General features: G+C 45.0%; 1 protein-coding gene across 1 annotated transcript in view; it reads right to left on the bottom strand.

The window, feature by feature from the left end:
* The window catches only part of zmat4a (zinc finger, matrin-type 4a), a 153837-nt gene that overhangs the window by 106452 nt on the left and 23455 nt on the right, over positions 1-23930 (bottom strand). The window contains exon 2 of the mRNA XM_056279595.1: positions 20167-20268. Coding sequence (XP_056135570.1) covers positions 20167-20268 — 102 coding nt within the window. The remainder of the gene's footprint in view (positions 1-20166; positions 20269-23930) is intronic.

Genomic DNA, 23930 nt, shown 5'->3' with positions numbered 1-23930 from the left:
TCTGCTGAGGCCACTGTTGCTTCTGCTGAAGCGGAAGGGAACGGAGCATATTCCCCATCGTGCGATTAAAACGCTCTGTCCTGCCATTACCCATAGGATGGTAGGCCGTCGTGTGGGACTTCGCTACACCCGCCAGCTTGAGAAGCTCTGCAATCAGGTTGCTCTCAAAGTTTGTGCCCTGGTCAGAATGTATTCTCTCCGGAAACCCGGAAACACAGAATACATGATCCCAGAGTTTCTTGGCGACCTGCTTCGCTGTCTGATTGGTGCAGGGGAACGCGTGAGCAAGCTTAGTGAAGTGGTCAGTAACCACTAAGACATCGACTGACCGCTGCTTACTGTCCTCAGCGGACCAGAAATCCATACACACAAGCTGCATCGGTGCGGAGGTTTTAATGCTCTCCAGGGGTGCGCAAGCAGCTGGCTCTGGGGTCTTCCCAAACACACATCTCCGACAGCATCTGACATATGCTCTGATATCCCTCTCCATGTCAGGCCAATAAAAACGCTGCCTTGCAAGAGAGAGAGTACGGTCCTGGCCCTGATGACCAGCGTGATCGTGATGCCAGACAATGCCTTGTCTTTCAGACTCAGAGGTAAAACATACTGAGACCTCCTCTGCTTGGACACTGGGTCCTTTGTCACCCTGTACAAGACACCATCATTGACTTCCAACTTCTCCCACTGTTTCAACAGCCTGAGGACCTTCTGGTCAGCACCATGCCTCTCACGTCTCGATGGCCGCTTCCGAACAGCGACAAAGGGCAACACCTTGGAGATGCAGGGGTCCTGCTCCTGACTCAACCTGAGCTCCTCGGTGGATAACATTGGCAGTGTATCCTGACCACCCGACAGATGCTGAACGTGCTGGACCAAACTGAGTGCTGTGAATACTGATGCATCAGGCCAGTCACATTTGGCTTGACAAAAAGCCATGACCTCAGCTGCATCACAAGCAAACCCAGATCGCGCACTACTCACTGTTTGGGACTGGCAACTGAGTCTGAAAACATCCTGCACAGAGTCCCCCTCAACCCCGTTGGCTTCCTGAACAAGGGCCGGGTAGGGCTCCCTAAGTAGCCTCTGACTGACGGGCTTGGAAAAAGGGTTGCGACTCAAGGCATCCGCCACCACGTTTTTCTTCCCTGCAGGTGTTTGAGATCGAAAGTGTAAGACGCCAACTTAGACACCCAGCGGATCTCACACGCGTCAAGCTTCGGCTTCGTTAGGAGATAAGTCAGCGGATTATTATCTGTCCAAACGGTGAAGCTTTGACCCTTCAGCCAGTGGCTGAACTTTTCACAAACACTCCACTTCAGCGCCATGAACTCCAGTCTATGAGCTGGATACTTCCGCTGTGAGGCACTGAGGGACTTGCTTGCAAAACCAACAGGTCTGGCCTTGGACTCTCCTCGGGGCACTTGAGACAGCACCGCGCCGAGTCCGTCCAAAGACGCATCGACCGACAAAATCAAAGGCACCTCAAAGTCTGGATGGGCAAGCACCACACACTCCAGTAACATCGTCTTCAACAGATCAAATGCTTCCCCACATTCCACCGTCCAGTCTGCGGAGGTAAGCTTACGGAAGCTGCCATGGGGCTTCTCATCCTTAGCCGACCTCCCCCTCCTCTTTTGTCCAGCTGTAAGGGCGAACAGGGGCTTAGCCACGGAGGAGCAGTTCGGGAGGAAATGCTGGTAGTAAAATACCATACCAAGGAAAGATTTGATCCTACGAACAGAAGGCGTGCACCCATCACCTTCCATGAGATCCTGCACTGTCATGTTGGAGATGACCTCTACTTTGGAGGGATCGACAGACACACCTCCGCCATCAACCACGTGGCCCAAAAACCGCACCCGCTTCTGCAGCAGATGACACTTTTTCGGAGCCAGTTTCAAGTTGTTCTCCCTCAACCTCTGAAACACAGTGCGGAGCCTCGACAGAGCCTCAACCTCTGACGGCGCGAAGACAAGAAGATCATCAAGATAGCACAAAAGCTTCGTGAAGTTCAGATCCCCAAAGATCCCAATCATCATTCTCATGAAGGCTGCAGGGCTATTACAAAGGCCCTGTGGCATGCGATTGTATTCATGCAACCCAAGGGGAGTCGTGAAAGCAGTGTATTTCTTGTCATCTTCATGCATTGGGATGTTGAAGAAGCCAGAGGTGAGGTCCATCGTACTAAAGAGGCAGTTACCACCCAGCGCGGCGAGACAGTCTGACTGGTGTGGCAAGGGATGAGCGTCTTTCAAGGTCCGAGCATTCAGCCATCTGAAATCAGTGCAGATCCGAAGCCCGCCATCCTTCTTCCACACCATAACCAGCGGTGAAGCATATGCGCTCGAGGACTTCCGGATAATCCCTTTCTCCTCACTATCAGTGAGAACCTGTCTCAACTTCTGATAGTGGGCTGGGGGAACCCTCCTGTAGGGCAAGCGAAAGGGGCGCTCATCCACCAGATGGATGCGATGTGTGTATCCTGTGACCTCGCCACAGTCCAGAGAGTCCCTGGAGAAGATGTCATGGTACTCGGTGAGCAGCTGAGTGAGCTGGGACTTGCATGCCTCACTAACCTGACAGGAGCTGAGGTCAATGTCACTGAGTCCGAGCTCTGACAAACTCCTAGCCGGCTGGACAGGGGGACAGGCACTACCTGTGGCGTTGGACTCATGCCTCCCCGCAACTGATTGCAGTCCCTGGAAAACATTAAAGTCCTCAATCGCCAAGCATGGAAACACATCAGCCAACTTGCAGTTCCTTTTCAGCATGATGGCTTTGTCAGATGGATTGACAACAGTCATGGGTACCCACCTATCACCCCAGAGCGGTGTGACAAGTCGACCTACGAGGACACCGCGTGGCATGGCCTTGGAGTCTGTCGGCTCCACAACAACAGTGCTTCCAGCTGACATAGGCACCTTAGCAGGAAGTCTGCCCCAGACTAAGTGCTCGTGCCTCGGTAAGAGTGTCACGGCCTGGGTGAGCTTAACAGTACCTATCTTCTCAGGAACAGCACCACCCCTCCAGCGCTCCACATTCGTGAACATGGACAGGAACTGTTCAACGTCAGGACTAGACGGATGTTCCTGTCTGGACGCGATGTCCCAGTACTCAGTACCACTCTTGAGTACATGGGCCACATGTTTAATGACGTTTGTGCCGACTATCAGATCATCATGCTGACCGGGCACGACCAGAGTGGGTATGACAAAGGAAACACCATAAAGCTGCATGTTGAGGTCATAAAAACCATCAGGCCTAGTCTCCAGACCACCACAGCCAATCAAGACAATGTTCTCTTCAGGCTGCTGCTTCTCAGGTAAAACACCCCCAGAGCGGAGCTTCTCTACTGCATTTTCACTGATACTGCACGACATAGAGCCAGTATCCAACATGCCATTAAGCTGCACACTCTGGTTGACAAGAACAGGAGCATAGAACAAGTCACTGAAAGCCTGAATCCTCTGTGTCGCCTGAATGACCATACGCGAACCCTGAGGTGCTTTGGCACACTTGTCATCATACCATTTAGCCAAGTCGGAGACATCAGTGAGGGATACATCTACATTACCCACACCATCCCTCTCTAGGTGTGGGTTTAGTAGTTTAACGGACGAGACTGACAACCAGCTCTTCCACCAGGCTGAGAACGGAGCTGGTTGGGCGGCTGAGGGTGAGGACAGTCCCTCTTCCAATGACCAGGAGACAAACAGTTTATACATCAGTTCTCCCGGCTGCAGTGGGAAAATGTGGAGTGATCCGGAGACTTACAAACCCTGCACAACCGCTGCGGTGCGTCTGGCACCCGCCCTGCGGCGCTAGCTGGCGGTTGAGTCCGCGTCGGTGTCCGGACTGCAGCGCTAACTGGAACCTGAGTCTGCATTGTGACCAAACGGTCTAGCAAGCTCACCAAAGTCCTCATATAGTCATCACCGCCAAAGACAGGTGCGGGAGACGGTGTAGGACACCTTGCACAAAATGGTGTAGATGACGCATGAGCCGGGACGGGAGATGCCACCACTGGCACGGTCGTGTTCAAGTCGGGAGCCACGTCGACTACAGGGACATGAACCTGTGAATGGAACCTACGCTCTACCGCGCCTGCTTCACGTTGTCCACCTGCAGCAACACGGGACTTCCTCTCCAGCATGTGCTTATCAAGCCTCTCTTGGATCTCGCTAGCAGACCATTTCCCTGCGGACTTGAACTTAAAAACATTGGCAAGAGACTGATCTGGACAGTGTTTGCTAAACATCATGCTTACCTCGTGGCTTGGCTCTTCAATACTACGGCCCTGCCACTTCAAGCATTCGTCAGCCACCTCCACTGTCTTATTAAGCCTAATCCAATACTCCATAGCGTCCTCACCTGGCTTGGGCAGCGTACTGTAAAAGTCCGCCAGGGGCATGCTCGAGTATGTGAGGTCACTAAAGTGTTGCTTCAGTACATCAAAAATAATGTGGGGGTTCGCTATGTGGTCGACAGATGTGTTGCGCAGCTTTATCCTCACCACGTCCCCTGCTTTCCCCATAAGCTTAGCTAGAATCTCATGTGACTGCTCACTAACTGGAATGGCTCGCTTCCTCAAATAAAAAGTCATAAGGCTCTCCCACTCATGAACTGTAAACTTATCAGAGCTATCGCCCCTGAAAATAGGGGGCTCCCTAGCGTCTGTCTGCATTACTACCCTAACACTAGGCACTGTCTCCGAACGCTGTTCAGCAGACCTAGCACTGTCTGTGTGTGTGTTTCTAAGCATTTGTGTTTCCTGCAGCTTAGCAGTGATTGACTCTCCTATCTTCTCTGCCAACTGAGTAATGAGCATGGCTAACTCACCCACTGGCTGCTCGCTGTTACCCAGCACAGCCCCTTCGCTGATACCTGGCCTGGCCCGTTCTACGTAGCGTGTGGAGGTGAACTGAGGAGTGCCAAATGTGGTCGGGTCTCTAGGTCCTGGTGCTCTGGTGTCTGGTTCCCCGCCCTCTAAGAGCTGCCCGAAACTCCTACCTACACCTAGCCGTAAACCCCCACCCACATCTAACTGGTACCCCCTCTCCATAGCACACTGGCAATCCAAAAGATCCTGATCAGCAATGTTACCCCCACCTACGTACGAACCACCCTCTGCCATGTTCCTACCTCTAACACTCAGATAAAATAAAAAATAAAATAAAAAAGTGAAAAGCTCAATTCATTTAAATAACTGAATCTAGAAAGCAATAAGATATTGAAACAATCACATACAATCAACAAATTCACCAATAGATTAATCACATATGCACATATCTAGTAGTTTACATCAATAGATTATTCACACGAGTCCTTCAATCACATCAACATTAACTTTTTTTCCTTTTTTTTTCCATGTGTTTTTCTTCCTTCAATATATACAAATGTCCTGTTCACAAGCCCAGTCCATGGTAACCACAGCTATGACTGTCCAGTGTCCACACAGCTCAACTCCAGTCCACTGTAACATGAGTGTACAGTCTATAGAAATACCTGAGGACGTCTGGGGCTTGATGACGACAGCAGCCTCCCGCGGCGAGCAACTGATGTCGCTCTCAGGATCCAGGAGAGTCACGGCACCAATGTAACGGGGGCAGTCCTATGCTGTTCTTTGCTGGTCAGCCTGCTGCACGCCCGTCACTCTCATCATTAGCTCTGCGTTGTGTTCTATTTTCGGTGGGGTCCCAGGTGTTGTGGGGGGCCCTCAGTCTCTCATCATCATGATCAAGGAAGGAGGGGGGGACACACAGGACTCTATTTGGCCCACCTTGCCATTTATTTTGGTTTCAAACCCTTCGACAAACGTCCAGTCCTCCAGCGGGAGCGGTGTTTCTTACGGACGTGGGGGTCGAAGTTCAACCACTGCCCGGACTTCACTCGCGTGCATTAGAAGGAAAAACCGTCCACGGGACTCCGATGTAAGAAAGGATAAACAAGTATTTCATCCCACAGCTTGCAGTATCTTCTTACAGGGATACTCAAGGTTACGTTCTCCTCAACCAGCAAAAACTGTCCTACCGTAAGAAACACGCGTGGCTCGGCTCGATCGCTGCTTGAGACTCCTTCCACAAAACAAAAAATGGCCTCTCCCGCGTTCCCTCTTCCGTGTACCCCCAAGACCTCTCTCTTAGAGCGACAGTACACGTATATGACGGTCGTTGTAAAACATACATAAAAGTAAATAATGACATAAAATAAAATTTAGTAAACACAAATAACAGCACACAGACAGGATTCGGTGATATTTCATACTCAAACAAAATAAAATAAAAACATTAAATTTAACCTGGTTACATTAGCTTGGTCTAGTCAGAAAGGCACGAACTGAGGAAGCCTCTTGGATAAGAGGCGAAACGTCTTCCCGGATATATACCAAGTCCAGCTGCACTTGATTCAACTCCTTTGGATAACCATGACCTGGATGAATGAGAACATTCACAGACATTATGACTGTATGATGAAGAACCTTTCGTGGTTGCGGTGATTAAAAACCTTCAGAAAAAAAAGTTTGTTCCCGCTATCGCTCCCTCCCCTCATTCACTCCCTAGCTCGCTCGACCCGTTAACGCTGCTTTCCATCGCTCCCTGCTCCGAGTCAGCCATGCGCATGCGTGACTCACATTTCCTGTCGCTTTCGAGTCAACCATGCGCATCAGGCAACGATAGTGTCAAAACCAACACATATTTGGGAATGAGACTTGAAAGTAAAGGAGAAGCCGATCGTATTTCACAAGCCAGCAAACCATCCACTGCTGATTTCAGCACAGGAGAACTGGAGGAGAACTGGAGGAATACTGGATGAACCAAAAATAATTGGCTTGTTCATACCGCCGCCACGCGGAAGTGCCATAGTCTCCAATGTTAAAACTATAAAAATACAATTTCAAGAGTAGGATTGATTACAGTCACCGCTGGAAATCATATCAGTGGCCACATGGCTGATCTAGGTTTTCTTACCGTTGTTTCATGAAAGAAAGTCAATCAGCAGAGCAACCATTCGCCTTCTTTCATTTTATATCACGAATATTCAAGATTCAACACTTTATTGCCATATCAACAGAATTGGTTGGAATGTGTCTCAGTGAGCTCACTTAAACACAGGCAAACATATAGAACCACTCACTTATAAAGCATATTGTAGCGAATTCGGGGGTTAGCCCGGGACCGCCACAGCCGGGACCGCGAACCGGTGTCTCCCGCTCCGCAAGCGACAACGTTAACCAGTCGACTAAAAGGTCCGACCCGTTAGACAAAGACCGACGTGTCTGCTGATCCATGCACGTTACAATATAAATAAAATGATCATGAAAGCATAAAACAAATGGGTTGAATAAAATAAGCTCCAGTACAATATGTCTGACATTCTTGTGTAAGAAGTGGGGTTGTTGTGAAGCCTCTAGCAGGGGTGTCAAACTCCAGGCCTCGAGGGCCGCAGTGTCTGCAGGTATTTGTTGCAACCGTGCACTACACCATCTGATTTCACTAATTACCTCACCTCCTGGATCAAGGAGGGAAAGGCACTAGTTTAATCAGGTGGTGTAGTGCATGGTTGCAACAAATACCTGCAGACACTGCGGCCCTCGAGGCCTGGAGTTTGACACCCCTGCTCTAGTGTGTTGGTGTAGTGTTCTGTGCCGGTCGCGTTTCACTCTCAACCTTCACCGCTGGCTAGCAGAAATGCGAACAGGAGAGCTGAGTGCGTTAAGTCTCTCCCTGCCAGTACATAGCCTCTCCAACAGCAAACCCTATGTAGCGCCTCCTCGTGGCGACACACGGTAACTGGGTACACCTTGGACCCTGGCTGAACTACAAGGGACTCGGAGGAGGTCTGGCCCCTAGACGTGCGGTAGGTAGGCCCACCGGTGTGTGGATATTGCCTGATGCCCACGAACCAGCCCCCAGCTATGGGTTAAATAGTGCCAGTGCCTAGTGGATACCTCGGGTAAACCCCTACAGAAAATCAACGTCTACAGTGTTGTGGGTTTTGTTTTTCTTGCCCTTTTGTATCTGTTTAAGTGGGAGAGTACTGCTGGCAGCGTGTGTGGCTGCTGCTTCCCCCTCTCGTAGCCCCCCCTTCTCATCCACCCCTGTATGTCTATGTTATGTTTATCTGTCGTCTTGTTTCTCCCTGTTTATTGTAAAGCGACTTTGAGTGTTAGAAAAGTTCTATATAAGATGTCTGTGAATGTTCTCATTCATCCAGCTCATGGTTATCCAAAGGGATTGAATCGAGTGCAACTGGACTTGGTATATATCCATGAAGATGTTTCGCCTCTCCAATATATATAAGATTGATTTATTATTATTATTATTATTATTATTATTATTATTACATAAGAACACCATGGATAAAACACTAGCACATGTAGAGCAATCAGCAGCAGCATCTAATGACCACTAGATGAAGCGTTTCAAGTCCATAAGTGCAGAATAAAAACATTTTTTAATTAAAACATTTTTAATTTAATTTTTAATTTTAAAATGGTGTTAAGGAGACGGACAGCTTCAGGATATGTGCTATTCTGGAATCTGGATGTTCTGGTCTTAATACTTTTAAGTCTTTTGTGAGTAGGTAGGAAATTAAAAAGTTTGTTAGCAGGGTGAGAGGGGTCCTTTAGAACCATAAGGCCCTTCTTTTGTAGTCAAGCCTTCCTTATATAGGGAAATCGCATCCGGTAATTCTGGATGCGATGCCGGTAGCCATATCAACATGTACCCTGGCTCTGCCAGATGACGGAAGCTAGGCAGGTATGGGCTTGGCTCGTACTTGGATGGGAGACCTCCCGGGGAAATGAGTTGCTGCTGGAAGTTGTGTTGGTGGGCCACTAGGGGGGCAGTCTTCCCTCTGGTCCTAATAAAAAACAACAAATATCAATGCCCCAGTGCAGTGACGGGGACACTGTGCTGTAGGAGATGCCGTCCTTCGGATGAGACGTTAAACCGAGGTCCTGACTCACTGTGGTCATTAAAGATCCCATGGCACTTATCGCAAAGAGTAAGGGGTTCCCTGGTGTCCTGGCAAAATTCCCAACCTGGCTCTCTCCGTCTGGCCACCTAATCATCCCCCCATGTAATTGGCTCAATGATTTCTCTCTCTCTACCTCAAGCTGATGTGTGGTGAGCGTTCTGACCCAAAATGGCTGCCTTGCATCACCCAGGTGGGTGCTACACATTGGTGGTGGTTGAGGTGAGTTACCCCCTTCAATGTGAAGCGCTTTGGGTGTCTAGAAAAGTGCTATATAAATGTAATTATTTTTATTATTCTTCTTCTTATTATTATTATTATAATACCACTTTGTCCAACTGTTTCCTGTCCTCAGCTGACAAGTTGCCAAACCACACAGTTATTGCATGAGTAAGGATGCTCTCCACTGCTGTTCTATGACATTTCGCCATACCATTCCTGTACATACCAAATTTTCTCAGTTCTCTTAAAAAGAAAAGTGCTTTCTTGAGAGATTGTCACCCCCAGGAATTTGTAGCTGTCCAGTTGATGAACCTCAGTGACGAAGGGTAGGTGGTCCCACGGCTCCTGTGAAAGTCCACTACTAATTCCTTGGTTTCAGGTTGTTTGCATTACACCAGTTCTCCAGAGATGAAATCTCACTTCTGTTGGCAGTTTCATCATTGTTGGCGATCAAACCCACTACTGTGGTGTCATCAGCAAATTTAAACATCCTAACAGACTGGGAGTGGGAAATGCAGTCATTTGTGTACAATGAGTACAGGATTGGGGACAGTACACACCCCTGTGGGGACCCAGTGCTAAGTTAAGGGTTTAGAGAGTGTGTAGTTAAGTTTGACCACCTGCATCCTCTCTGGCAAAAAGTCAAGCACCCATTGGCAGAGAGACTGTTCAGCTCCCATATGAAAGAGTTTGTTATACAGCCGGGATGGGAGCACCGTATTAAAAGCTGAACTGCAATCGACACCCAGAACCCTTGCATAAGTGCCAGAGGCCTTTAGGTGTTGAAAAATAGAGTGCAGGCACAATGAGACTGCATCATCAACAGACCTGTTTGCTCTATATGCATACTGATGAGGCTGTAGAACAACACCGGGATGATGGTTATGTAACAGGCGTTCAAAGATTTTCATGATAACATATCAATGCAAAGGGTCTGTAGTCATTCAGATAGCTTGGGTTGGGTTTCTTAGGCAAAGGCCCAATCAGAGCTGACTTAAAACATACTGGGATCTTCTGTTGTGTAAAGGACCAGTTAAAAATCTCAGTTAACATATGCACAGTATTTCAGGGTAGCAGATGATACCAGATCAAGGCCAGCAGCCTTCCTACTGTTCTGCCTGCACAGAAGGTTTCTTACCTCATGCTTCATGATTAAAAATGGTGGAGTTGTGTGCACAGATACACTAACAGAACAGGGCTGTGAGTCTGCTTTTGTACCAAACCTGCAATAAAAGTTACTCAACTCATCAGGCAGGTTAGGTTCAGTACCTAGAGTGATGTGATATGTTTTATAATTAGTTATTAATTGAAATCCCTGCCATAGCCCTCTGCTGTTCTTTTTTCTTTTTTTGGCCTTTCCCCCTCTTTTTTTCTCCAATTGTACCTAGCCAATTACCCCCCTCTTCTGAGCCATCCCGGTCACTGCTCCACCCCCTCTGTCAAGCCGGGGAGGGCTGCAGACTACCACATGCTTCCTCCAATACATGTGGAGTCGCCAGCCGCTTCTTTTCACCTGACAGTGAGGCATTTCGCCAGGGGGACGTAGGGTGTGGGAGGATCATGCTATTCCCCCCAGTCCCCCCCCCCAAACAGGCACCCCAACCGACCAGAGGAGGTACTAGAGGAGCAACCAGGACACATATCGTTGTCCAGCTTCCCACCCACAGACACGGGCAATTATGTCTGTAGGGATGCCCGACCAAGCCGGAGGTAACACAGGGATTTGAACCAGCGATCCCCCTGTCGGTAGGCAACGGAATAGACCGCTACACTACCCCATAGTTCCCGGACACCTCCTCTGCTGTTCTTAGAGTTAAGCTTGTTTTCTAGCTTGTCTTTATACTCTATTTTAGCTTTATTTACTGCCTTTTCAAATTCATACTTAGATATCTTATAAAGATTTTTGTCACCTGATTTGAAAGCTACATTTTTCTTCTCCATAATACTTTAATATCTCTACTAAACCATGGCTTATTATTATTGTGAACCGTTACAAACTCGGATGGAGCACATACATCTTCAACAAACTTAATGTAAGATGTGACCGCCTCAGTGAAAGAGTCCAGGTTGTCATTTGGCTCCCTCAATGGAGACCAGTCAGTTGTAGTAAGACAGTCACTCATCATATCCGTCGCTTGAGGGGACCATTGTCTGAGAGTCCTCCTGCAGGGTTTGATGGCATTCAGTCTCTAATGCTTCTTGGGAATGAGAAAAACAGTGTTCTGGTCCGAGTCTTCAAGGGGAGCTCTCAGTACTGTGTGAAACACCCGTGGAATAACACAGAAACACTGATCGAATATTTTCTCACCCTGGTAGCTGTAAAAATCTGCTATCTATACCTTGGCAATGCTCTCCTTAAGATATCATGGTTGAAATTGCCAAATACCAATACTACCGAGTCTGGATGGACATTTTCAATCACCATAATATGGGGGATAGCTGCTGAGAGGCAGCCGTAGCCCTGGCTTGAAGAGGGATGTATAAAGTAGTCAGGATGAAACATGCAAATTCCCTTCGGATAAAGAATGATCTGCATCTGATAGTAAGTGTCTCATGTTCAAGAGAGCATGACTGTGACATATTCTTAATGTCGGTACACCACCTTTGGTTTACATAAAAGCCAATGCCTCTTCCATGTTGCTTCAGCGACTGAAAACACCGACGGTTAAACGCGTTTGAAGTCTTTTAATAAGGCTTTAAAATTTTGATAGCCGGATCTCTGTCATTTCATGTCAGACTTGATCGCTTTCATACGACGGTCCCGTCTTAGGAGACTGCACATCCACAGACTGACAGACAAAATGCTTTTATAAGGTAGATTTTTTTTAGCTTGAGCACTGCATAGTAACAACTTTTTTTCCCCATAGTTCCTTTTCAGTCGACTTGACACTGGTGCTGGGCAAAAGGTCTTATGATGGCAGGAAAAACAGTGTTTTTTCTGTCCGTGTGTGCATGTATTTCCCCTCTCCCGGTAGGTGAAAAAAAGGTTTGTCACCAAGTCAAAACACCGCAGAAGGGGAGATACGTACAGGTAACTAGAGGAGTGCACTCTACTGAGTGCACTCCTCTAGTTACCTGTACGTTTCTACACAATTGATATGCTGCCATGTGTCATGGAGGGCCATTTGTACACCGATTTTCAATTCAACCCAATGCTACACCAACTAATTTCACTGATTACCACACCGTCAACCACACAGGGGAGGACAAATAACTGAAATCATCTGATGTAGTATAGTTTTGGGTTGAAATTAGGGTTGTAGTATTGGAGTATGGACTCGGCCCATGCTCTGCATCTTGAAGGTCTCGGTCTCATCTCGGATTCCTCAGCATAGTGACTCAGACTTGTCTCAGAAATTGTGGACTAAGGATTATTTTTCACAAGGATTATTTTTCAACACCAGTAGAGTACAAGACTTTCATTTATACTTTTTTTTAATTTTTGAAATGAATATCAGCCTTCCCCTGGGGAGGTTGATAAAGTACAATCTAATCTAATTGGTTTATTTATTTAATGATTAAATTGTGTTTGGGAAACATTGGAAAATTTGAATCTGAAACATTCCATCCTTGGTGGGGTGAAGTATGTCTAAATAAATATTACAGTGTAGTGAAAATTTGACTTTTGCTATGATGGCGGTCTACTGCAGTTCACAGTCATGCTGTTTAATTTGACTGGACACTGTTCTGGTGTCAGTCTATACAAATGTTTTGGCCCTGTTGATCTCGAGCTGGACTTGCCACCTTAAAGTCTTGGATTTGATAAACTTGGCTCTTGCACCTGACTCATACTTGGCCTGGACTCGGTCTCAACTTGGACAGTCTTAACTAAGAGTAGTTAAAATGATGAGCTTGCACACACAGCACATGATGGATTATCTCTGCTCTACACCACTGCCATCAATACAAATGTCTTTACATTTATTAAACTCTGTAAAGAAAGTACTTTGGACTCTGGTACCGATTGTAATCTACAACTGTCTCCTCAGTGTGCAATGGGAGGAGAGCTCGCTAGCTCTCTAGCTTAGACATACTGCAAGTACCATCAATGTAGCACTAATAGGCATCCATATACATTCACCCTGAATGCACACACAGATCTGAAAGGGTTGCACTGATAAAAGGGCATGTGAGCGAGGGAAAGTGAAAGTGGAAAACTGGGACAAGACTATCATGGCAGACACGGCAGGGAAGGCATCCTTGAGAGCAGATGATATTGTCATGTCTAAATGCAGATATTAGGCCTTGTGGTCTCCCCCACATGCTCCAAATCTAATTTTCCCATAAATATTAAACAGCCTGCTCAGTAGGCTGAATTGGTGAATAGAGCAAGCAAAACATCTAGGCCAAGGGTGAGGAAGCGGCTCAGATTCAGGAGGGAGAAATAGAAAGTGAGAGTCAGGGGGGGGGGGGAGAGAAAAAGATGACAAAAATGGAAGACAGCATGACAAAAACATGCAGCTACTAAATCGGTGCCCAGAAAAGGGTGTTGGTTCAGAAAAAAGGAGCCAAAACGAGTCATATGCTTTTTGACCCATATTTACAACAAATGATAAGGAGATAATTACTCTGTTAACTCTAAGCAACAAATGCTTTCCACATGTCAAATGCAAAGCCTGGAGGGGATTTCCATTTTGTACGTTGTATTTAAAACAATGCCACATTATCTAATGCAAATGAAGTGAACTCAGGTGCAGCTATATAGATGCACACAGTGGCATGGTACTGCGGTGTGGAAAATGTGCTGTACTGTGAGGTACAACAATATTTGGTGTTTAGATATGGAGGTTATATGTGGAGCGGCACAGTGCATTTAATAAATGTTCTCCAACCTGATTATTCTCTTATCCCTTGCAAACCAGCTGCAAAGACACAATGCCTTGTGGTCAGCAACACAATCAATCACAAGTACCATGTTCATATGCAAACTCATTTGCAGGGCAGCCAAGATAGAGGAAACCAATATGTCAAGACAAAGAGGGAAAAAGACAGAGAAGCTTGAACAGGAGAAGTAGGCCAATGTATAATGCCGCAGCATTCCCAATGCATCTGAAAACTGTTCTTGTTCAGTGTGGCTGCCACCTCTAAGACCATGAAAGCACAATTAATATTTCTTCATAGAGAGAGGGAGAAAAAGCTAAAAAATACGCTGGTGCACTAGAAACACACATATAAATCTGGTACAACTTGCTCTGAAAAATCAGAAACATACTACGGCTATTGTAACAGGCAAAATGCTGCCATTTTGTAAAAAGTCAGCAGAAGTGCTGACAAATGCCAGCTGACAGGCAAGCTCCCTGAAGTGGAAATGAGATTATTCTGGCCGGAGCAATAAAATACCAAAGAGAAGGATGGAACAAGTAAACCTGGCAAGAGCAAAGGATATTCTTCTGTGGCACATTAATACTTCATGCCACTGAGACACACTGGCGCCACCATTCGGATACCATCAAAGGTTATACACCTAATACCGTCACGGCTAATATCAAGACACATATGGGGCATCACCTGTACCAAATCATATCTCCCATAAAACTCCCACTTGATAAATCTGAAATCAGTGAACCATTAGGCCATGTTATCTGGCACATAATCATCTGAGCAGTCTCCCCTTTGAAAAGGATGGTGGCCGTCAGAACCTGAAGAATTTTGTCATGGCAAAAGTCACCTATAATCTCCCAACCTTTCCTTGAAACTTGAAAGGGAACCTTCAAAATGGAGATGTCATTAAATTAACGCTGAAGTGAATCTGATTAACACGCTCAATGCGGTGCGAGGAAGCGTGTCCTCGGAAATTAATGCAGAAATTAACATGACCTAGGGAGCCACCCTGCTCTTTCCACTGTGGACCCGAGACCCCTCTGATCTGAGCCGCGTCTCTGATGTGTTTGAAGAGGAGATTTAAAAAGATCAATGCCACAAAACGCCATTACAGTACTTCTGAGGTCGCCACAATGGCCTTAGCTTTACTCGCGGATTCAAAGCTTTGATTAACCACAATGTACATTATTCAAATTAGAGTTATTGATTCGATCAGCAATAACTGCATTAGTAGAGGAGTTTGTTAAAATCGGTGCCGATCTGGAGAGACTCACAAGAGTGTTATAACTTCCTGAGTGGATTGAAAAACGGATTCAAAGATCAAAGATTTGCTAAATCAAATCAAATCAAATCAATTTTATTTGTATAGCCCAATATCACAAATTACAAATTTGACTCAGTGGGCTTAACAGCAACACAACATCCTGTCCTTAGACCCTCTCATCGGATAAGGAACAACTCCCTGAAAAAAAACCTTTAACAGCTAAGCATGTATACAGAATTTGCTCCGATGCAGCTGCTGGGAAATTGCTCAGAGGCACTTCAGCAGCAGTTGCTGCAGTCTTGTACTCTCCTCATCTCCCTGCTGGTGATCTTAAAGACAAAGGTTCCCCTCTGCAAGCAATTAGAATGACAAGGGCGGAGCACACGAAGTGAGGATGTGTCCTTTTTTTAACATATCTGGGAGTCTCTGTGTCTATTCAGAACAACACATTTTTGTTAAACCATATTTTTCATTCACGTTTTGCACATTCTGCTGTAAAGCACCCTGCTTTGTTAGTTTTAAAGAGTGACAGCACCCTTAAGTATTAGCTGTGCTCCACCCTGTCCCGACTCTGAAAAATGTTCAGAAATAGGACATTTGGCAGTGGGTGGTCTGCACACTAGCACAGATAAGAAAATCGGCAAGTGGTTGGTTGGAGGCAGTAACATTCATACACTTCTATATGTGTGATGAGTTTGAACTTAAGTACCTGGGCACAGACCGGTTGCCCTAACATCTGTGGCCAAGAAAGCATTTGAGCCCATCATTCTGTCATACTTGAAATCTTGCACCTCCCCAGTGATGGATCCATATCAATTTGCCTATCAAGCCAACCGGTTTGTTGAGGATGTAGTCAGCATAGCACTCTACCATGCCCTGAGACACCTGGAATCACCAAGCACCCACACACATATCCTGTTCATAGACTTTAGTTCCGCCTTCAGCTCCATCAACCCACTCAAACTCTTTACCATACTCTTGGATATGAACATTGACCTAGCCATATGCCACTAGATTCAGAGCTTCCTGTAGAACAGACCACAGAGGGTGAAGGTTAATAACCTAACCTCACACCCTCTTACCCTCAGTACAGGAGCTCCTCAGGGCTGTGTTCTCTCCCCCTAGCTCTTCTCACTTTACTCCACCCACTTTACATCCATGGACAGTTTGGTGAAAATAATAAAATACACAAACAACACTACTGTTGTAGGCCTCATCTCTAACAAAGATGAACCCAGTACTGCAATTAAGTAGATCAAGCTGTCACTTGGTGTGCAAACAGTGACCTCCTGCTTAATACAGCCAAAATCCAAGAACTCATTGTGGACTACTGATGCATGCCGAATCCCAAAATACCCATACAAATAGATGGAGATCCAATCACCACTACTGACTCTTTTAAATTCCTTGGAACATACTTCAGCAATAACCTGAAGTAGAAAATTAACACTGAACACATGACTGCAAAAGCTCGATAACGACTTTACTTTCTTCGGCAGCTTAAAAAATACCGGATCAAACATCAATTTCTCATTCTGTTCTACTTTGCCATCATCGAGTCCATCATCACATCTTCTATTGCGGTATGGTATGGACAGGCAAACAGAAAAAAAAACTACAGCGGATTTTCAACAAGGCATTCAAAATAATAGGCAACCTACTGCCTTCAGTTGAATCTCTACATACTCACCGGACTGTAAAGCGAGCAAAGAAGATCATCTCCGACCCCTCACATCCTGCTCAGCACATCTTCCAGCTCCTTCCCTCAGGGAGGTGTTACAGGTCACTGTCCACTAAGACTAAACGCTTCAAAAACAGCTTTTCTCCCCCTAGCTTTCAGAACTCTGAATTCCTCCCTTTAGTCCCCTCCTCACACATGACTGGCATACTTAGTATGCATATGTACCATTCACCTATTGTATGTGGTTGTGTGTAAAATGTTGTGTATCACTGTATTGTTTCAAGATAATATGTGGAGTGTCTGCTGTTGTCCATGTATGTTTTGTGCTGCAGAGTTTTTTTACATACATATTGTACTGAAAACAAATTCCACCGGCCTTGATTGTTTGGCAAACCCAAATCTAATCTAATATAGATTAGACCGATTAGATTTTGGTCTGCTTATATATGGCAGAGTTCAACCAAGCAGGGGCGCAGTATTAGCAGATTTATTACAGTATAAGCGAATACCATCTTAAGCCATGTTTTCTGTTTTTATCCAACTTTCAAACCGATTTCAAGCAAATAGTTAAATGTCTTGACAGATCTGTTCAAGCGAATAAACTGAATATAGGCCCGCATTCAGGCTAGTCTTCTTTAGTGCCGTTTGTGGAAAACAAAAAGCTGTTTTTAACAGGAACATGCAAACTCAGTACAAAAGGCACCCATCTTTAACTGCTTAAACAGAAATTAAATGATTCATCTCTGACAAACTTCTCCTCAATCTGAGGGAAAGTCAGATTTGCATTTTTTCCCCTCTCCCTGCTGTCATCACCATGACCCAAACATGTCACGATGCATTAGACCCAAAGTGTGCCAAAAAAGACTAAAGATGCACCCCATCTCCAAGAGACAACACAGTGAGCGCTGCATTTGGCATTCACCACACAATAACAAAATAAATATTAGATTTAGTAGGGTACAACTGCTTCCTGTCTTCAGCAATGCCCTGAAGTAGAAAGAAATCCTGCTGCTGCCCCACAGTCACTTAGTATTACTTTAAAAAATTACTAGATGGCTCCCATGACGTACAACAATGTGCACAATGCAGAGATTGGCTCACAGTGGTGGCAGAGCAGCTCAATTAAAAACGTTTCATAGGGCGATAAACTGAGATAAATCAATCTTCACTATGTTTTAATTGCTTTTAATCTTAACAGCCCCTGACCTCTATGGAGAATGCCAAGATAAAAACATATTAAAATGATAAACTGACCCAAAGCAGTTTTACTCACATTCAACAAAAAGTCTGCTCTCTTTCAGAGCTTCTTTTAAAAAAAAAAAACTTGGTGCACTGCAGAGTCTGATATGAGTCCCTTCAACTCCTGTTACTGAAGTTGTCCAGCACCCGGGACCCCTGCAGTCAGACACGCTGGCCATCTAATTCAGGGTGACAGTGAGTGAAGGGCAGCATCTGTGGAGATGGAAAGACGTGTATGTGCGCAACACTCACTGTCTTTTGAAGATATTAGTGTGCGCTAGTGTGGTCTATGTGTCCTGAAGCCAAATATTGAAGAAAATGGAAACATCAGCTGAAGTTTTAGTTTTGTTTTAAAAGTTGAAATCCATGATTTTTTTCTCCGTTAATGAATCAAAATTTTATCCATCTGGAACATGGAGTTGGGTTTCATAATGTTAAGTGACATCTTAACCATCTTTTGGACACTCTTCAGTCTCCGTATACCACTGTTGAAATGCTTGGCCCGGGTAGGATGAACACTGGTGCAGTGGTAAACATAGTACAAGTTGGAAACAAGATTGATTGAAATGTAATGCTGATGTGGCCATGACAATTAATATTACTATACAGGGGTGTCTGGGTAGCATAGTGGTCTATTCCGTTGCCTACCAACATGGGGATTGCTGGTTCGAATCCCCGTGTTACGTCTACCTTGGTCGGGCATCTCTACAGACACAATTGGCCATGTCTGCGGGTGGAAGCCAGATGTGAGTATGTGTCCTGGTCACTGCACTAGCGCCTCCTCTGGTTGATTGGACCACCTGTTCGGGGGAAGGGGGAACTGGGGGGAATAGAGTGGTCCTCCCATGCGCTACATCCCCCTGGCGAAACTCCTTGCTGTCAGGTGAAAAGAAGCGGCTGGCGACTCCACATATATCGGAGGAGGCATGTGGTAGTCTGCAGCCCTCCCCGGCTCGGCAGAGGGGGTGGATCAGCAACTGTGATGGCTCGGAATAATGGGGTAATCGGCCAAGTACAATTGGGAAGAAAAGGGGGAAAGATCCAAAAGAAAAAAAAATAATGTACAGTATTTTTTGATGTAGTTAGTAAAACATTAGACTGTGTGTGTCAGCTTTGGTCCCAGGATCCGTGTTTACAAGGGTGGGAACTGTTTACTGCTGAGCTGACGGCACACCAGCCACAATGGCTGCTACACCATGTTTGTAGTCCCAGAAAATCAGTGTCAACAGGTCTGTTTCTCTCTGCCTCCTGCATCCAACTACATCACAACACTGTTATGCTGCAATATTGAGTATCTGTCGAACAGAATCGCCACATCTTCATCACATTTAAAACAGATAAGATAATGACTTATTAATGGAGAAAAGTCGCAGTTTTCAGCTTTACATTTTGAAAGAAATCCATAAGAGCAATACACATGGGCAAGATGGTTGTCATTAAGAGTCAAAGAAAAGCAGTGAGTGAGTGAGTGACCTGCTCTCTTGGTTAGGTACTGTAGTCCAAAAAAGATCTTTCTTTGGCTGGGTGCAGGTTCAAGAGCAACTGTATTGAAAAGGCAACAGGAAAGACCACACTCCAGGAAAGAAGCAAGAAGGAAATCTTATGAAAATATTTGACCCTTCCTTATATATTTTTCATAGGGCTTGTGGAAAAAGTGCAAAAGGTGAAAAGGTGCCAAGCACAAACATTTCAGTCCATATGGACTTTTTTCAATGCAAAAATGTCCCCAGTGCTTTCAATAATAAAACTAAACACATAACACTTCGGAAAAAAAGTCAGAGGTTATGTCCGCTGCAGTCATTTATTTCTGATGCACTCCTCTAGAATGCAACATTAAGAGTAATGGGGGGGGGGTGTGTTTACTGACAGACTGACAGTGGAAAATGCATGGTGACACAAATACTTTGTTAGCAACATTAAGTCAAGGCAAAGTCATGTAGGGTAGCATAGATGGTACTCTTACCTCGTAATGGGCAACCCTCTGAGACTCAGAAATAAGTTGAGCACTGCAGACTTTGCAGTAGCTGTCTGTGAAAAGCCCTTGATCCACTTCTGTCGACTTCATCTACGGACGAGACAGAGAAAGACATGGACATGCTCACTCAGGTGGATGCGCCATGTTGTAGGGATGTACAATCAACTGGAATCACAATGCACAATAATGACCCCCTGCAAATTCAAAAAAGGGAGGATGCAATGATATATTACAGTACACACCTTTCATATATTCTTCCTAAATAAGGTACTCTGGTTCCGAGCGGAATCCTTGACCTGGAAATCAAGTTATAAGTAAGAGAAAATCTTTCATTTCAATTCAACTGTGCAACTCCCAAGTGTCAATTCAAGACCTCGATTTAAATATATCCAGACTTCTTTGCATTCTGTGAGTGTTTGTAAAAAAGAAAATTATGTGGAAAAAGAGTCCACCTGATTCACATTTGACATTGCAATTGCAACGTTCAAACATTCCCAGTATAATTTCTTTTAATGTCAATAAGCCCTGGTTTGTGGGGGTATGTCAGAAAACAGACAGAGTTTTGTTAGCCAAGAACGTTTGGGCATAAAAGAGATTTGACTGGACATTCCCTTATAATGCATTGGGCAGAAGACATTATATAATAGAAAATCAACGATTACCTAAGATTATGAGCCAAGATATTCAATTGTCTCATGCAATCGTATCTATCTACAATTTCACACAAAATAATCCAAAGTTAGTGTTTCTCTATGCAGTATTCACATATACTTAGTCTTGTACTGTTACGAAACATATAAGCAAGAATTATGACCTAGCTGGGGAATATTGATCAAAGTGTAGGTGGTTTTAAGTACAACATAAATTAGACAACAAAATATGAACTATAAAGTCCTTTAACTATACAACTGGTGCAAGGTGAAAAAAATGTCTAAAAAGAATATAGATGTAGGTGCTGTTTATGTATGAGTTACTGTTGAATAGGGTAAGTGAGCTACTAAACAATTACTTCATTTCATAATTTGGTATGGTGTGCAATTAATATTTCATAACACCCACCGCTAAGATCAGTAACAGATGCTAAGCAGGTTTGGCAGCTGGAGTCATAAAACTTTAATATCAACGGAGCATCAATATCGCACTAAAACTTCTGCCGTGAAGTCAGAATTAGTTTTTGATAATGATAAATAAATAACAACTACAAAACATGCTGATAGAAGATTTCCTAGGAAAAAAAAAACCCAGAATGTACAGTAATGAATGATTAAAAGGTTATAGCTGAAGTGTCTCTGGAGGCAACACGATTCAAGGAGAGACACCTGTGAGAGGCTTTCATATCCTTTCCATCAGCGGGTCCTGTGCCATCTCTGCTTTCTATTACTTATTCAGTCCACTTTCCATTAGAGACTCACATTTCATATTTGGGAGCAGTCATGCTCGACTCGTCCTCATTTACTCTGGCACGTCTTCATTAGGAACAGCTTGAAAGATGGGGGCAGAGGTCGCGTGGGTAGAAAACCAAAACTACATCCAACCACTGCAGAAAGAAGGAGTCTGAATCGGAAAAAAAAAATTGAGTTTGAAGCTCAGTTGAGACAAATTAAATCTAAAAAAAAAAAAAAAGAAAAAGAAAAGAAAATAAGTCTGAGCATAAAATCCTTCAGATTGATTGCACTGGCAGTTTGGCTACTCAGCAAATCCATCCAGCCATCCATTATCCAAACGCTTACCCTGCTCTCAGGGTTGCGGGGATGCTGGAGCCTATACCAGCAGTCATACGGCGGCAGGCGGGGAGACACCCTGGACAGGCCGCCAGGCCATCGCACAGGGCCGACATACACACAAATTCATACCTAGGGACAATTTAGTATGGCCGATTCAACTGACCTGCATGCCTTTGGACTGCGGGAGGAAACCTGAGCACCTGGAGGAAACCCACGCAGACATGGGGAGAACATGCAAACTCCACACAGGGGATGACCCAGGATGACCCCCAAGGTTGGACTACCCCAGGGCTCGAGCTTTCTTGCTGTGAGGCGACCGCTCTAACCACTGCACCACCATGCCACCTTACTCAGCAAATATGGTGTTGAAATAGCAATGCGGGTATTTTTCACTGTATATCATTAGCGCGGGAAGGGGGGGCTGGGGGAATGCAGCGCCCCCTAGTGGTAGGTGCACCCCCCCATAGTGGTAGGTGGCTGTGTAACATCTTAGACCCAACAGTATGCCACCTTTTGCTAACATACAAATGCAATAAATAAATAAATGGATAAATAAATAAAGCATACCTTTATTTTAAACAGTGGGCTAGGGCTGTGTGGAATGTACACTCACAAACAAATAATGACATCACACTGTTGCGACTGGGGGAGGCGGTCACTCTGACTGTCGGCGGTTCTGCCCTGGGAGAGCGCAATGGCTGATGGGACTGTTAATGTTAGATTTAAAATTGTGTGTTAATGATGTGGTGTTCATCATGTTAATGTTATTCTTGCGTTGTTGTTTTGGGGGTTCGACTCGGACTAAGTAGGGGACCGTTTACTGACTGACTGTAGAACCGTGATTAGGACTGATGTCGCCACTTGACATATGCGGGGGGGGGGACTTGTTACATTGTTATGAGTTCTGGTCCGTTCTGGCCGATGAGAATAAAAGAGCACTCCCGAGGTTGTGCGGTGCATGGGCACGGCACTTGCGGTTAGCAAGAGATCTCTGCCTCTCAACTCATTCTCACACCGGCTCGCCACAATACTTTTCGTTTTAGTTGGCAGCCCCGCCCCCCCTACTTAAAACATCTTCCCGCACGCCTGCTGTATATTGTATGTGTATTTGGGGAAAACTGGTCCACAAAATCAAAGAGGGTTGAATCAGTTCATCTGGATGCAACGTTTACAACATCCACAAAAGTTTTGCCTGGCTTCAATAGAGGTCAATAAATAGTTAACTAGCAAATTGGACTGCACAAGCAGTGCATACTACATGTTGTAAGTTGAATATATTCAGCATATCTCATTAGCATCTCCAGATAATGTTTTAAGAAATGAAGATTTCTTGGTCCTGGAGCATGTTTTCATATTCTCTTTTTAGTTTGGATATGGCAAAGTGTCAATATATCAATTAAAAAGCAAAATAATGAAATCTAGGCTTGTCCTCTTCCATTGTATCCCATTCTGTTCCTTCCTCTTTTCACTTGGGCTGGGAATCGGCAGGTACCTCTCAATTCAATATTACAATATTTTACATGTTTTTAAGGCTCCATCCCCTCACAACTGCAGTAGATGTGAAAACTGCAATAATCTAAAGAAATTGTACAAAGACGTGCATTAACTTTACACCCCATGTGTCACAAAAACACGAGTATGTTTCCTCAAGTAAAACATTCAAACAACTCATATGCAGACATCCAGAGATGTAGAAATCATACATCAGCCCCCTCACAGCGTCTGTTCATTGTGCTTCATTGGGTCTCCGCTGAGCTACTGATGCCTTTACTTCTTTCAAGAAAGGCCTAAAAACTTTTCTCTTCACGGCCCACCTTCATGTTTAAATAGTCTCCTTTGGCACTTTGCAGTGACTATCAATTAGGAAATTAGATGTTTAGGAGAGATGGCAGTGGAGTTTTTAACTAGATTGTTTAACACAATCCTGGAAAGTGAGAGGATGCCTGAGGAGTGGAGAAGAAGCATACTGGTACCGATTTTCAAGAATAAGGGCGATGTGCAGAACTGTAACAACTACAGAGGTATAAA

Source organism: Lampris incognitus, chromosome 1 (assembly GCF_029633865.1).
Source record: "Lampris incognitus isolate fLamInc1 chromosome 1, fLamInc1.hap2, whole genome shotgun sequence".
Lineage (NCBI taxonomy): Eukaryota > Metazoa > Chordata > Actinopteri > Lampriformes > Lampridae > Lampris > Lampris incognitus.
Note: the sequence above shows the minus strand (reverse complement) of the source record. Positions and strands in the feature narration are given on the sequence as shown.